Raw genomic sequence first — 16,541 nt, forward strand, 5'->3', positions numbered from 1 at the left:
AATTGCAATGGGAGTGTAGCTTCAGAAGTGGAGGACCAAGAAAAAACCATTAAGATATTTGGAAGAGGAGGCCAAGTGAACAGCTTGAGAAAAGCCACTGTAGGAGTAAAACCAGAACAGTATGAGGTTTGTGAAACCCAAGAGTATCCATGGGGGGAAGTAGCCAGTAGTGTTAAATAGGCTTCATCAGGATCGTGAACTTTTAAAAACTATAGATATAGTGATTATGATCAGGAAGTTATTGGTGACCTTTGGAGAGAAATTTCAGTTAAGTAGTGAAAATGGAAGCTGGATGGCAAGAGAGTAGTGATATTGCAAAAGTAACATTAGCCAGGAAGTGGAAGAAAGCTAGGATAGTAACTGGATGTGGAAGGGTCAAGGGGATGTTATCTTTTTTTAGAACTGGCAAAATTTGAGCATGCTTGTGGGCAGATGGGAGAGGTAAAGATAGAAGACACACGGGAGAGAAGGAATGAGCATTTAAATGGAGAGGGGATCAAGGGAATAGGGAGGAGGATTGGGATGCTGCTCTCACTGAGAAAGGAAGAAAGCAGAGACAGAAGGGATGTTGCTATAAAGTTTTAAGATCAAGAACAGGAGTAAGTTCATGTCATAGCCAATGTTCTCTCAGAAGTTAGGTCTTCTATAAATGTGCAGAATAGGGCTTCAGTTGGGGCTTGAAAAGGGAGGAAAAGTTACAGAACAAATTGCTAATCAGGAATAAGCCAACAGGAAGAGTGAAAGGAATGCTGAGCGGCAGTGAGGTCCCAGCTGACGTTATGTGCCACAGATTTGTAGTGGGTGAAACGGCCCTATTTCATCACTTTCTTTGTTGAAGATCTTCAGGACCAGAGTCTAAAAGGGAAATTGTATAGTGGCGTATTACTACCCAAGGTTGAGGATTGACAAATACATGATAGTAGAAAGGCTAATGAGTAGGGAGGGTTTCCATGGTGATTGTTAGTGAATTATTAAATTGGCCCACCTTGAGGTCAAGTCTGGGTATGAAGGCAAAGGAAACCAGTGATTCAGGAAGAGACTGGGAGAATAGGAAGAGAACAGAGCCTTCATTGAAGGTGAAGAACAGGTTTAGTGAGAATAAAGGATGGTCTTGCTTATTCCTCCATTGGTTTGCTCTTTATTTATCAGCTTAGCAAGGTCTTAGATGTGTTCCTCTGGTATCCCTGTCCTTTAGAAATACCCTGAGTTAGGGGCGTCCAGGTGGCTCAGTGAGTAAGAGCACCAGCCCCAGTGTCAGGATGACCTGGGATCGAATCTGGGCTCTGATACTTAGCACCACACCCAGAAACACCTGGCTGTATAACCTTGAGCAAGTTGCTTAACCCCGATTGCTTTAAAAAAAAAAAAAGAAATACCCTGAGTTAAAGGTGGTGCCTTTCATTGTTGATCCTTCTGACCTAGCAGCATCCCTATGAAATCAGAGTAGAGCAGCTTTCCTCACCCCTTCTGTAGCTATCCATTGGTGATGCTGCCTGCAGACACTTCCCTTTTTCCTCACCCAGCAGCCCTAATACATTGCTATAGCAACAGCAGTGAGGGGAAACAGAGCTGCTAGGATGCTTGTGCCTTGCATCCTTTAGATTTCACAAACCAAGTGGTTGGGTTTTGTTGTTGGTTTTTTTTTTTTAGGCTTGAGATCCTGCTCCAGAGCCAGCGCCCAGAGGTGGAACAGATGATCCGAGACATGGGGGCAGGCCAGTCAGCCATGGAACAGCTGGCTGTATACTGTGTATCACTGAAGAAGTAGGTATTCCAAAACATACTCAGCACTTTCCTGAGGCATCATCACTTGCCTACATGAGGAGAGCGTCTTTCCTAGAAAGGAACAGATTAATCCCAGCATCCAACTTTATAGACATAGGAGCCTCTTTGGCTCTAACACTCTCCTTTTCTGCTGCTTGTACTTTGAAAGAGAAGCTGGCAGGCGAGGCTCTGAGTGTGTCAGGCCCTTCTCTCTGTGTAACAAGAAAACCCCCTATACCCTCAGACCAGGTACATTTTTCTCACTGCAGAGCTAGATGTGTCTGCCTAAAATTCCAAACCTTAGCTCTCTGCTGTCCTTTGTTAGGGTGAAGACTTGGAGCAGATTTCTGGGCCTGCATGAGTAGAGGGTCATCCATGAGCTGACTAGGGCCTCTAATTATCCTGACACAGCAGAGTAGAAAGGGTCCTGTTCCATGCTGCGTAGTTTCACAGCGGTCCCAATCATGGATGTTAGCTCATATTCATGAAGTGGGTAGAGGGACAGGTAACAAATGGTAAGGCCTTTTCAGGGAGAATAACAGAGGTCCAGGTTGTGCCCAGAGATCATCACTGCCATCCCATTGTTCTTTTCTGTGCCTTCAGTAATACTTCTCTCTTTTGCTAGCATAATACTTTGGGCTCAACACTAATAAATATTAATAAACAAATTGGATAATTGAATGTCCTCTGATGTTAAGGTAACTTCTGTGTGATGCCTTTGCAGAGAATATGAAAATCTCAAAGAGGCCCGGAAGGCCTCAGGTGAGCTGGCAGATAAGCTAAGGAAGGATCTGCTTTCTTCTAATAACAAGGTAATGTGATGGGGGAAGGGAGCAGAGAAGAGGCTGAGCTGCAGAGCTGTGAGAGTGGTGCGGGGGTGGGTGGCAAAGGCCTATTCCTCAGTCCAGGTCAGCCAGCCAAGGCAAGTGCTTGAGGCTTCCTGTGCTCTTCTGGGGGCCTACAAGCTCAGTTGGTACCTTGGGGCTACAGGACAGGCTTAGAGAGGGACAAGAGCATGTTTCTTGCCCAGCACCTGGTCTGTATATCAGCAGATCCTTTCACCAGGATCACATCATCTGTAGCAAAGCAGTCTTTCTATTACTTCCTCATTGATTCCTTGTGGGTAGCTAGGTGGCACAGCGTATAAAGCACTGGGCTTTATCTGGCCTCAGACACTTTCTAGCTGGGTGACCCTGGGCAAGTCACTCAACCCTGTCTGCCTCAGTTTCCTCATCTGTAAAATGAGCTGGAGAAGAAAATGACAAACCACTTCAGGATCTCTGCCAAGAAAACCCCAAATGAGGTCACAAGGAGTCAGACTGAAACGATTGAACAACAACAGAATTTTCTTTAGCTGTGTTCCATGTGTTCTTAGAGATGTGCTTGTCTCTCACAGTAGAATGTGAGCTTCTGGGGCAGCCAGGTAGCACAGCGAGTAAGAGCACCAGCTCCAGTGTCGGGACTACCTGAGGATCGAATCCGGGCTCAGACACTTTGCACACACCCAGAAACACCTGGCTGTGTAAACTTGAGCAAGTTACTTAATCCCAATTGCTTAGGGGCGGCCAGGTGGCTCAGCAAGTAAGAGCATGGGCTCCAGTGTCGGGATGACCTGGGGATCAAATCTGGGCTCAGATACTTAGCACCACACCCAGAAATAACTGGCCATGTAACCTTGAGCAAGTTACTTAACCCCGATTGCTTTTAAAAAAAAAAAAAAGAATGTGAGCTTCTGAGAATGGGGATGGCTTTGCTCTTTCACTTGCATCCCCAGTGCCTGGCATGTAGTGGGTGCTTGATGTGCACTTGTTGATAGATGACTGATTTTGAGCTTGAAAGGGATCTGAAATTCTCTTATCCATCATTGCCTCATTTTGCAGACAAGGAAAGAGGCCCTGAAAGTTGACATGGTTTGTCCTACTTCCCATAGACCCAGCAGAGCCAGGATTTGAACCTGGGTGCTATGACTTCACATCCATCCCTCATGGGGCGGCTAGGTGGCATGGTGAATAGAGCACCAGCCCTGGAGTCAGGAGGACCTGAGTTCAAATCTGGCCTCAGACACTTAACACTTACTAGCCATGTGACCTTGGGCAAGTCACTTAACCCCAATTGCCCCTCCAAAAAGAAAAAAAGAACTCCAAAAGAAACCCAAAACCCATCCCTCAGGGCACTGTACCACCTTCCTTCCATCATTAAGAGACAAGTCATCAAGCTCTCCTATTTGGTTTTCTAAAGATCCAATGGTCACTTTTTAAGTAGTCAGTGTAGATACAGAACAGTAAATCTTCTCATTTACTTGGAAGAATTGCTGTAAAAAGTGCTTTTGATGTTTTCCTTGCCAACATGACCTGACCTCTCCAAAATACAAGGAAAGGAGCCTAGGAGCTTTTAGTTAGGAATCCCCTTCTAAGTCTATTAAAACTCTGTAAATGTATATCCTTGGCAGCAGCAAGCATCAGTTTCCCCATCTTTGTAAATTCCAGTCTACTGTGACTTCTCTTCACCTTCTCCACCTCCCAGTCTAGCTTGAGGACATCTCAGCTGGGCCCAGAGTACTCTGGATTGTACTACAGGGATTTGAATGTCATTAACCAAGTCCCATCTGTCTTGATGTGGCCCCAAAGAAAAGACCTAGTAATCCCTGCAGGAGTTATTTGCCAAGTACTTGTGCCTGCTGTTTCCAGATTTTGGAGTTTAAAGGAAATGACTTTGTTACTTGCCTCAAGAGATTCAATGAGTTGCTGGGAGCACTCCCTCTGGGTTATGTGGAAGCGGTCCCCTGTGTGTGGTCAGATGATGGGAAAAATTGCTGCACTGTCTGGGCAAAGTAGACTCTCTTGGCTGGGGGAGTCTTGTTCAGGCTCTTCCAAGGGCTTCTGACAGACTTATAGGGAGTTCCCTACCAGGTGGAATCCTGAAGATTGTCCTAGAAGAAGGTGCTTTGGATGTGGGTTGGTACAATTCTTTGGAACTTTTCCAGTCTCATCCCTTTTTTCTTCCATAGTTACAAAAGGCATTCTCTGAACTTGATAATGTCAAGGAGGAACTGAAATCAACCCAGAAGGATTTACAGAATGCAGACAAGGAAATCATGGTGAGATGGTGAAGGCCTAACTTGAAGGGTGCATTTACAAGAAGTAACAATGTTGGGAGTGGCTAGGTGTGCAGTGAATAGAGCACCAGCCCTGGCGTCAGGGGGATCCAAGGTCAAATCCCGCCTCAGATACATAACATTTACTAGCCATGTGACCTTGGGCAAGTCACTTAACCCCAATTGCCCTGCCTTCCCTCCTCCAAAAAAAAAGAAGTAACAGTGTAACCCCTGTTTTCCCCTTTCTGGTATAGACCGCTATACTCATCTCAGCTCTTCTCAATAAGCTTGACAATTGACATTCTCAACAAAGAAACCCAGAATTAAATAATTACATTCATTTTTGTCTGCTTGAGTTCATCCAGGATAGGTTTCAAAAATGGGAGATGTATCGTAGCCTTTATTCCCTCATATATCCTGCTGTCTGTCTGTTGCTGAACATTGTTGTAGTGTTTGCCATCTGAAGTATATTGGCTAAAGTCCCCACCTCATTTTGAGAGGTGAGTGGCATGTCTTCAAGTTGTTATTTGTCAGAAGATCAACTGAAGAGGACTTTGGACTTTATTTGTGTGACCAATAATCCCTTTCTGTCCTGCAAATATGAAAGATGGTCATTTGGTTTTTTACTGTTGCCATGCTTGGTGAATTTGGACACCAAGGTAATTGAAGGCCATGAGGGGGAAGTAAGTTGTGCAAAATCACTTCAAAAATCTATTCCCCTGAAGCTGAGCCTTGGGCTCCAGGACTGGGCTCTGGACTGTATCAGCCTGGCTGTGCGAGGGAGGAGCCTCCCTGTAATGCAGGACCTGACTGCCCCTTATTCCCAACCCTGTTTTCTTTGTCACTCTCTATGCCCCTTATTCCCAACCCTGTTTTCTTTGTCACTCTCTGTATGAAGAGTTTTATTCACTAGTCTTCTCATTTATACTTAGTCATTGTTCTCTTTCCTAAGAGCTTAAAGAAGAAGCTGACAATCCTACAGGGGACCCTGAACTTGCCATCCTACACCAGTGAGACCCTCAGTCGGCTTGTCTTGGAGAGGTTTGCTCGGTCCCTTTGGGGAGGGGGGGGTGGTGGAGCAGGGGAATACATTAAAAAAATTCTCCAGAGAGGAGTATTACTTATCCCAAGTTATTAGAGGACATCTTTAGCTTTTAGGAGTTTTGCCTAGAAAGACTAGTGACCTGGAATGAAAGACAAAACAGGAAATGAATAACCTGGACCCACAGGTAAATTCTGGGTACAGGCCTGACCAGAAGTAAAAAAGCAGGTTTGAGTCTGTCTTCAATGCATCTTTGGTGTGGTATTTTGTTTTACTTTTTTTTTGTATCATGTTCATTTCAATAAATCACCAAGCATTTATTAAGGACTTAATAAGTGCTAGGCACTGGGAATACAAAGGCAGAAGTGGTCAGACAGTCCCCACCCTCAAGGAGTTTGCATTCTTATTGGGGGATGCAAAATAAATATATTTTTATATGGTAACATTGATAATTTTCTTTCCCTGTCTGTTAAAAGTCAAGTTTGGGAGCATTTCAGCTGAACCCAAAGTGCCCTGGTTTTGCAGAAGAGATTAGAATATTGGTTCCTAAGCTTTACTGTCTTGGCAGTGGCTCCAAGGATTGACCTAGCAGTCATTGGCAAGGGAAGGGATTTTTAGATTAGGTAGTTGTGGGGATTATGAGCCATAGAGCAGTAAATTGTCAGGCCCTTTCCAGGAAATGGTGGTATTGCAATAATGAGTTTATTATTGTTCCCAGGGTTATGGATGAGCTAGGGGGCATCCATGGTGGCAGAGAAAATGGTAAGATTGCCTCATTGGAGAGGCCTTAGTGATCTGGTGGATAAATCCATGCTATCATTAGTGTGGGTAAGCCCTGGCACAATGAAAAAAGCATTGGATTGGAAGCTCCCAGGGTGGCCAGGGTACCCAGTGAATCTTTCCTTGTAAGAAAAATTACAACAAAACCAAACTAAAAAAAGGGTCAGCTATACTAACAAGCACAGCGATGGTATCTGTGAGCATGTACCACATTCTGCCCTTGTCCTCCACCCCTGCAGTGAAGGGAGGGAGCTAGTGTGCCCATTTTATTCAGCCATTCCAAATAGATTACAGATTCCTGGCTTATAGTTTTCAGCAGTCCTGAGCCTCTCCCTTTCCAATCTTCTTTGCTTCCAAATTTTCCTGCCTTTTTAAGCTTCTGGTGGAGGAAGACAAAGTGGTGGGACTGGAGCATCTCCCAAATTTGACAGCTCAGATTTTTTTGTTCTGAATTTGACAAACAACAATAAGCATGAATATTTCCAGATATAAAGTACAGAAAGGATTGTGTGTGAGACTGCAAATCTTATTGTTGTTGTTTTTAAGTATTTACTTGTTTCAGCACTTCTTTTCCAAAGCTGTTTCTTTGTCTTGTTGCTGCCTGAACCTCTTCATTTCTTCTCTGCTTCTTCTTTAAATGCTTCATGCTCTTTTCTTTCTTTTTGGGGGAATATCTGCAACTAGCTTGTGAGGAACCAGCTGTCATGTTCATTGGTATCTTTACAGTGTATTAATGAAGCACCTAATTTGCTTGCAATTGTGTACTAAATGTTATACAGAGCTACAGCTCTTGTCCTCCAGGAGCTGACAGTTAAGGCAGGTACACCTTCATTTTATAGAAGAGGAAATAGATTCAGAGAGGAGAAATGACATGGTAGCCAAGTCCAGGTAGGAAAACCTAGGGCTTCTAATTACAATTTCTTCATTCTTTCGACTCCTCCAAGCTGATCATCTTATACGTGCACACATGCTCTCTACCTGCACAAGTGATCCCATTCCATCTCAACCACCTCCTCCGGTAGATTGCCCCCTTTGTCATCCCCAGTCTATCACTGATCTTCAGTCTCTGTCTTTTGGCTTCCCTACTGCCTACACACATGCCTATATCTCTCCCATCCTCAAAAAACCCTCAGTTGTTCCTTTCATCTCCAGTAGTTATCATCCTATATTTCATTCTGCCCTTTGTGGCTAAACTCCTTAAAATGGCTGTCTCCTCTCAATCTCTTCTTAAATCCTTAGAACTTGGCTTTTGACCTATTAATTCTGACCTTAATGATTCTCTTAATTGTCAAATCTAATGACCTTTTCTCAATCCCCATTCTCTTCAACCTCTCTGCAGCCGTTGACACTGTTGATCACTCCTCTTCTCTAGGTTTTTGGGATACCACTCTCTCCTGATTCTCCTACCTATCTGACTACTCCTCAGTTACTTTTGTTGTATAATAATAGCTAACATTTATATACACTTATCTCATTTGATCCTTACATGGATCAAACAACCATGGGAGAAAGGGGCTGTTATTATCCCCTCCCCCCCCCTTTTTTTAGATTTTTCTTTTTGGGTTTTTTTTTTTTTGGAAGGGGGAAGGTAGGGCAGTTGGGGTTAAGTGACTTGCCCAAGGTCACACAGCTAGTTTTGTGTTATATGTCTGAGGCCAGATTTGAACTCAGGTCCTTCTGACTCCAGGGCCAGTGCTCTATTCAGTGTGCCACCTAGCCACCCCTATTATCCCCCTTTTACAGTTGAGTAAACTGAGACAGACAGAGGTAAAATGACTTGCCCATGGTCACCCAGCTAGTAAGTGTCTGAGTCTGGATTTGAACTCAGGTCTTCCTGACTCCAGGCCCAGCAGTCTCTCCACTGAGCCACCTAGCTGCCTCAACTAGAGGCTAGCTACCTAGCTGTATTCTCATCTAGATCACTCCGTCTGACCATAGGTGTCCTCAGGGTTCTGAACTGGGCCCTCTTTTCCCTCTGTACTGCTTCACTTGGTGATCTAGGAGCTCCCATGGATTTAATTACCATGTCTTTGCTGATGATTCTCAGATCTACCCTTCCTGCCCCAACCTCCCTGCTGGCCTGTAGTCTGATGTCCTAAACTCAACATGTATGAAATGAAACTTAGAATCTTTCTCCCAAACCCTTCCCTCCTCCAAACTTCCTTGTCATTCACCATCCTCCCAGTCCCTCAGACTCACAACCTAGGAGTCATCCTGAACTCTGCCCTCTCTTACCCCCATATCTAAACTGTTGCCAAGGCCTGTCGATTTCCCCGTTGCAACATATCTTAAATACACCCCTTTCTCTCCTCTTATACTGCTGCCACTGTGGTGCAGGCCCTTATCTCCTCATGCCTGCACTGTTGTAATAGTTGCTGGTGAGTCTGCCTGCCTCGAGTCTCTCTCTTCCATCCCTCCTCCATTCAGCCACTAAAGTGATTTCTCTTTTAATTACTTTTTATCCTGTATACAGCTTGTTTGTATATAATTGTTTGCTTATTATTTCCCCCATTAGATTGGGAGCTTCTTGAGGACACCACCTTTTGCCTGTTTTTGTATTCCCAGCTTAACATAGTGCCTGGCACAATGGTAATAAAGTGCTTAATAAATGTTTATTGAGTCACTAACATGTATACAAAGTGTAGAGAGCAAGATAAAACCCTTAAGTTCAAAATGGGTTGGCAAGATCTTTTTTAAAAATGAAATCTAGGTACGTAATTTGGTTTGTCCTTATTTAGGGTATTATCCTTTTTTAATTGGACTCTCTGTGACCAAGCTTCAGATTACCCTGTCTAAGGCTAATCCTTGATAACCCTTCTATACAGGAAAGCTATGAACTAAAACCAGTTCAGTATTCAGTAAATAATTGTGGGAACTTTATCACATATTTTCCAGTTAGTTGATAACCAGAGTTCAAATCTGGCATCAGACACTTGCTAGCTGTGTGACTTTGGGCAAGTCACCTAATCTCTGTTTGCCTCAGTTCCTCATCTTAAAATGGGGGTCCCCCTACAATTATTGTGAAGCTTAGATGAGATATGTTTAGCACAGAACCTGGCATATAGTATGTATTATATAAAGGCTACGTACTCTTATTATGATTGTTTATTGAATACATAAATATCCATAGTTTCCTAAATTGTTGATTTTCCTTTTATCATCATAAATTGTATGATTGATATTCCCTCCATGTCTTAGTATGTATTTTCATGAGTTTTTAGAGTTAATAAATTCATCACCTAATGATCCACCGTTTGTTGAAGAGCCTCTCCACATTTAGGTAGGTTGGCCCTTGAATGACAGACACAATCACCCATGCTTTCCAGTTTGGTGAGGACCTGCCAGACAGGTCTGGTGTATAAGTCTTATAAATCTGGTGGCACAACCTCCCAACGCCAGGAGTAATCCCACCACAACAAGGCATCAGAGCAGACCTTAGGTAGAGGAGCCTGTCCTTGACCAAGTACAAATGTATGTCCAATATGAAGCATCTACTGTGTATCTAGTATTAGATAAATGCCATAAATTTTGCTGAAAACCAGGTTGTTTGTTTTCTATTATTTCCTCTCAATCTATCAGATCTACCAAATAGGTTGACAGGATACTTTCTTTACAAAACAGTGTTGACTCTTATTCTCTGTTGTCTCCGATTTGATTTTTCCTGCTCACGAGGTAGCTTCAACCTTGTTTTTCTCTTTAAATTTAGGCACAATTTAAGCTTTCTAATTTCTGTATACTTTCCCATTCATCCATAAGTTTTCAAAAGTGGTTCTGTCCTAAGTGCCTAAGGATTGAGTCCTCTGCTGAGTACTGAGGGAGTTGTAAAGTTTAGATAATACCTGGTTCTTGCTGTCATGAAACCCATAATTTGATAAAGAAGGTTCAGAAATAAACACAGGTAATTCTTTTTTTTTTTCTTTAAAGCAATCAGGGTTAAGTAACTTGCTCAAGGTTACACAGCCAGTTATTTCTGGGTGTGGTGCTGAATATCTGAGCCCAGATTTGATCCAGGTCATCCTGACACTGGAGCCGGTGCTCTTACTCGCTGAGCCACCTGGCCACCCCTAAGCAATTGGGGTTAAGTAACTTGCTCAAGGTTACACGACCAGGTGTTTCTGGGTAATTGGGGTTAAGTAACTTGCTCAAGGTTACACGACCAGTTATTTCTGGGTGTGGTGCTGAGTATCTGAGCCTGGATTTGATCCAGGTCATCCCGACACTGGAGCTGGTGCTCTTAGTCGCTGAGCCACCTGGCCACCCCTAACACAGGTAATTCTAATGCACAATATTGCATGATAATTTCATTAGGAAGGTACAAAATAAAGTGCCATGTGAAGTCTGGGGGAGAATCAGAATCATAGATGAGGAAATCAGTGAAAGCTTTGTGTAGGTGGTAGCATTTGAGTTGGTCTTTTAAAGATGGTAAGAATTCTACAAGTGAAGAGGGGGAGGCAGTTTCTAGCATTGGGAATAAAAGAAGGCATGGAGGTGGGAGTGATCAGGTTGTGTTCTGGAGATGGATAATGGTGCAGTTGGGCTAGAATGAAGAACATGTGAGGGTTGGGTTTAGTCAACGAAGTTTGAACTTTAGGTGGGTAATAGGGAGCCATTGAAGACTTTTTGAACTGAAAGATACTACCTAAATAGGGAAGACTAGCATGATAGGATAATTTAAAGCATAGATTAGAAAACGGGCAGAATATGGAAGTAGGAGACCCATCAGGCCCTGTAACTATTAAATCTTTCCCACTGTAACTATTTAAACCCTTTGTGTAAGCTTCTATTGTATGCTCCCCTCCTTTCTCATTTTCTTTTTCCTACTATATTTAAATCATGCCCTTCATTTCCCCTTTGTTATTTGAAAGTTGCATTATATTTGCTGTCTGTCCTTTCCTGCTCATATTTCCATAAAAGCATGTGTGGCTCTCATCAGCCTTCCCAAGGTTCCATTCTCATTTGGGCTGGATTGCCACATGCAGTTCTCTGTTTGGCTAACTGGGCCTTTTCCCCCATTTTAGCTGCCATGTGTGACAGTGCCATGCCACACATTAGCATGTCTATCAGTTTGTCTTTTAGCGTGGGGATAGCAGTGCTGCTTCATCAAGGTGGGATTATGTTTCTTAGATTCAGATAGTAGTTGAGTGGGTCCAAATTGAAACCCTAGCCTCATTCTAGTCTCAGACAACCATGTTTCAGATTGAAATATTGAAGTGAGTCCAGAGCAGGGTGACTAGGAAGTAAAGAGGCTGGTAGACCATGACATATGAGAAGGACATAATGAATATTGAAGGGACTGAAAACGTTTAGCCCAGAGAAGAGGAGACATGGTTGATGTTTTCAAGTATTTGAAGGGCTGTCATGGAGCACAGGGATGAGACTGGTTCTGCTTGGCCTACTAGATAGAAGCTGAAGAGAGGAAGATTTTGACTACATTTTAAGAAAGAACTTTCTAGTGGTTGGAGCTATCCAAAAGTCTAATGAAAACAAAAATGACAATTACTGTATTTTCTGTCAAAGGATGTCTGCAGGCAGAAGCTAGATTAGCCCTTAAGGAATTAGAGGGGGACTTCTTGCTAAAGTATAGGTCAGGGATGGCGAACCTGTGGCCCCCTAGGTCCTCAAGTGTAGTCCTTTGACTGAATCTAGACTTCACAGAACAAATCTCCTTAATAAGGGCTACTCTTGAGAACCTAGAGGGCCACATGTGGCCTTGTGGCCACAGGCTCCCCACCCCTGGTATAGTTTGAAATGAATGAATGAATAAATGAATGAAGTGTAGGTTAAATTAGATGTGCCCTGAGGTCTCTTCTGACCCTGTGAGGTACAATTCATTTTTCTACCCTTGTTTGTACACAGGAAGGGAGATGTTAACTTGAACAACATTGAACCCTTTCTAAAGCTTTCCCCATGTATCTTCTTCCTGTGTGTCCCTTACCTCATGATCTTCCTTCAGTTTTATTTTTTCAGGTTTTTCTGACTTCTTTACACTTCCTCAATTTTGTTGATTTTCTGAAATTCTTCTACCCTGATTTCTTCCTATATAAAATGAAGGGTTTTGGATTAGATTTTTCTCTAAGGTCCCTTCTAACTTTTACATTCTGTGATTCTATAAACTAACTTCTCCTTTAAAAATAATTTTGACTCAAGAACCTGCACCCTTATTTTGTCTCCTTTATTTTCTGCACCTAAAAATGTTCTTTAGTTTGCTCTCTCATTTGACTAATTGTTGCCTACTGTGTCATTTTTCCAGAAGATAACTGAGTAATTAAATAATTTTATTTATTAAGAACTTTATAAATACACAGCATTATGCTAGATCCTGGGGAAAGTACAAAGTTTAAGTAAAATATGGTCCCTATCCTCCTGAAGCATAGAGATTTGTATCTCATGTCTTTATTAGTATTCAGTTTTCTGACTTGACAAGTTGGTTAAGCTACCCAGTGAGCAATATTGGCTTCCTTCCTTTGTTTAAGAGGCTTATGATAAACCCTGACCAAAAGGTCCTCTTAGAGATCGTCAGAATTATGAAAATAGCAGATCATTATGCATTTAACTACCTCTAAAAAGCTGTTGATAAAAGAGCATCATTTCTTTAAAGGTCTCTTTATTTTCCCTTTTGAACTTATAGCAGAGACTTCAATTTCCCTATTACAGTCAGCTTCTCTAACCAAGGCTTGCCTCTCTTCTGACTCTGGAAAACAGCAGCTCTTGAAAAATGAATGTATGTCATGTCCCTTGAACATTAAGCCTCCATAAGCTGACAGTGAGCCAAGTAAGCCCTGTATAGCGCACAGGACATGCTGTTCCTGATAGAGCTGTTTAACCAAGTAAATTTGCCAGAGAAAACAAGACGTTAGAAATCCATGAAGATGACTCACTTTCTCTAATGAGAGAGAGAGAACAGTCTTGGAAGCGGTTTTCTTGTCTTATCCTTTGCTTCCTGCTCTGTCCCTTATTCTGAGCCCGTGTGAGACCATAGGCAACAATTGGGGAGAGATTTGAAATGACAGCAAGGAGAGGTGGTTTTGAATACAGAGAAGCTTAAAAAGGCATAGGAGCCAGAGAAGAGGAATCAGTGCAGGCAGATGAGAGTATGCAGACAGTGAGCCACAAAGAGATGGCATGGGCAGGGGGTGGGGATGTGGCTACTTAGCCCCACAAGTATGTTTAAATAAGCATTTAGGTTTGGTGCTGGAGAGACCAGAGCCATCACAACCTGCAAGGGAGGAGAGTCTGGAAGGGAGACCCAGCTTCAGACCCTTCCCAGGGGTCTTCACTAGCTGCATGATCCTGGGCAGGTCACTCAGCCTTTTAGACCTTCATTTCCCCATGTCTAAGGCATAGATAACAGTAGCACTCACCTCATGAGATCGTTGGGCCAAACAAATGGGATAGCAAATGTGAAGCTACGAAAAGGGAAGCTGCTATCAGCCTAACAGCCAAGGCCCAGGAAGCATCTAGGTCTAGGGTATGAGCACTTGGCATTTAGTATTCCAGTTGGTGCCAAAGAGCAGACAGAATTGATTGTGTGGCCCACTGACACTGTCACCAAGTCAGGAGAAGACACTGGTGGTACCATTTGCAGTGGCCCAAGGAGATTAAAAACTCTTTCGTTTATTACTTTACTACCTCTAGAATAAAATAAAAACACCTTAGCTTGACTTTGAAAGTACTCCACAACCTGGCTCCCACCTCCCTTTTCAATCCCAGTTCCTATCGCTCTCAACACACTCTGTTCTAATCATACTGGACAGCTAGCAGTTCCTATACACAAGATTCTCACTGCCTTTGTGCCTTTCACGCCTGAAAAGCTTTCAGTGGTCACTTCTTCCCCTTCCTCCAGCCCAGGTTCCACCTCCTCCATGAATGACTTTTCCTGTTTCCCTTCCTCCTCTGAACCCCTAAGTTGTTCTTTCTCTCCCTCTTGAGATTACTTTGTATTTGTTTGTCATATGCTTCGTCTTTACTTATCTGGTGTTTGTCTCTTCCCTTCCACCCCCTAAGTCAAATGTATATACCTTGACAGCAGGAACATATCCCAGTGCATTAATAAATGGTTGTTCAATTAAAGGAGAAGGTGCCAGGGTGACCTGCTAGTATAGAACTGTGCTTTTAAGGTGAGTTTCCCCAGTACTTTCTGAATTTTAGCACAGTGAGGGACAAAGGTCAGGGGCCACATTTAAGAGAAAGCCAGAGAATAGTACTTCTCAGACCTGAAATGATGTCAGAAGCAGAGATGTGCTATCAGAAAGGCTTACGCTGAACCTGAAACCCCATCTCTGTTGTCTGTAAAAATTCAGAGGTGACAATCTGTGACTAGATGGTGTGGGAGTCTCCATCTGTTGTTGCTATGTTATGTCAACTGTGCTTCGCCTCCCACCCCCCAAAACCCAAATCCAACAATACAAAAATCTTGTGGTAAGAATTCTTCTTTCTGTAGCGCTTTAAAGTTTCCAAAGCACCTTCTTTGCAACATCTTTGTGTGGCAGGTAGTCTAAGGATTATCGTCCTTGTCTTTATAGGGGAAGCAGTTGAAACTACAGAAGTGATTTGCCCACAGCCCGGGGACTAGGGAGTACAAGAGACACCATTTGGGCTTGAAGCTGCTTGGGAGTGTACAGGTTCGTTCTCCTGGCTAATCAGCTAGTTGGAGCCACGTGGACCTGGTGTCTCCAGTAGACTGTCTGTGTTACTACAGCACATAGGTTCCTAGACATTTCCCAGCAGATACCCAAATATATGCCTTCACAAAGTACATTCCCCCCAAAAGCAACGAGCTCATCACGGTGCTATCAGGATAGGAATACAGTCACCACAGGGGCTCATTTTTATGGGCAGTAAGTTTTATCTGTTGAAGCTGTGTGTGACTTAAGAGGAAAGGGAGTTCTCATTGGATCATAGGTATTAGGACTAGGAGGCACCTTAAAAGCCATCTAGGTCTTCCCTTCATTTTACAGATGAGGACACTGAGGCTCAGAGGGGAAGTTGCTTGCCCACAGTCATAAGGTAGGAAGAGCAAGGATTTCAAGTCTTATGACTAAATCCTCTGCATATGTGCATGCATGTGTACATTTGCATATCATGCATATACATGTATATATGTTACTTTTATATCACATATAATAATATATTATTTTTCATAATTGACTCAGTGATGTTTGCCTGCCCCTATGTAAAGCAGGCATAGAGAAGGATGGATGGCATGTTTGGCTAAAAACAAAGTTGCTCTGTAAGTGGCTAGAAGAAAAGAATTCATTTCAAGGTAAAATGGGTCAAATTTCTTACCATTTCCAAGCTGTGTACAACATGTGCTCCCCAATCCCCTTCCATCTTAAGGGCTCTCAGGCTGCTACCTTAGCTTCTCTCACTCCAGTGATTAAACTTGTGAGTTCCCAGATCTGTCTTCATGCTGCTTCACCCGTCTCATCAAACACAGCCCTCTGCTTCATTGTCTTTGTACCAGCAGCTTCAAAAAAGAAAATGTGGAACACTGTGAGGGACCCGAGGGGAGAGGGACAGAAGTTGGCCATTTCAGTAGGTCTCCCTAGGCAGTCACATCTTGGAAATGTTGTCAGTTGGATCTCTTTGTGTGGACAGTAATGCCCCAAGAATGATTTAGAGAATGAGAGGACCTGAGAGGAGAAATGCTGGTGTTGGAGTCAGGTTTCTGATTTTATATGTGGCTTTTCTGTTGCTTGCTCTCAGCTACATGGGCAGGAATTCAGGATTCAGGCAGGAATGAGGATAGACCTTGAATTCACCCTTTAGGATATTTCAGCACTTTGAAGTGTGATACTTCAGTGGGTCTGTGATCTCATTGAGGAGAGCACTCTGCACTGACAGAGATCACAACCCACCCAA

At 43.1% G+C, this 16,541-nt stretch overlaps 1 protein-coding gene across 1 annotated transcript in view; it reads left to right on the top strand.

The window, feature by feature from the left end:
* The window catches only part of TRAIP (TRAF interacting protein), a 49,184-nt gene that overhangs the window by 20,256 nt on the left and 12,387 nt on the right, over nt 1-16,541 (top strand). Inside the window, exons 7-10 of the mRNA XM_069095706.1 lie at nt 1,651-1,764; nt 2,489-2,576; nt 4,772-4,861; nt 5,811-5,899. Coding sequence (XP_068951807.1) covers nt 1,651-1,764; nt 2,489-2,576; nt 4,772-4,861; nt 5,811-5,899 — 381 coding nt within the window. The remainder of the gene's footprint in view (nt 1-1,650; nt 1,765-2,488; nt 2,577-4,771; nt 4,862-5,810; nt 5,900-16,541) is intronic.

This window comes from Petaurus breviceps, unplaced genomic scaffold, assembly GCF_028583685.1.
Source record: "Petaurus breviceps papuanus isolate PSGF00001 unplaced genomic scaffold, PetGlider_PUasm1.0 227, whole genome shotgun sequence".
Taxonomy (NCBI): Eukaryota; Metazoa; Chordata; class Mammalia; order Diprotodontia; family Petauridae; genus Petaurus; species Petaurus breviceps.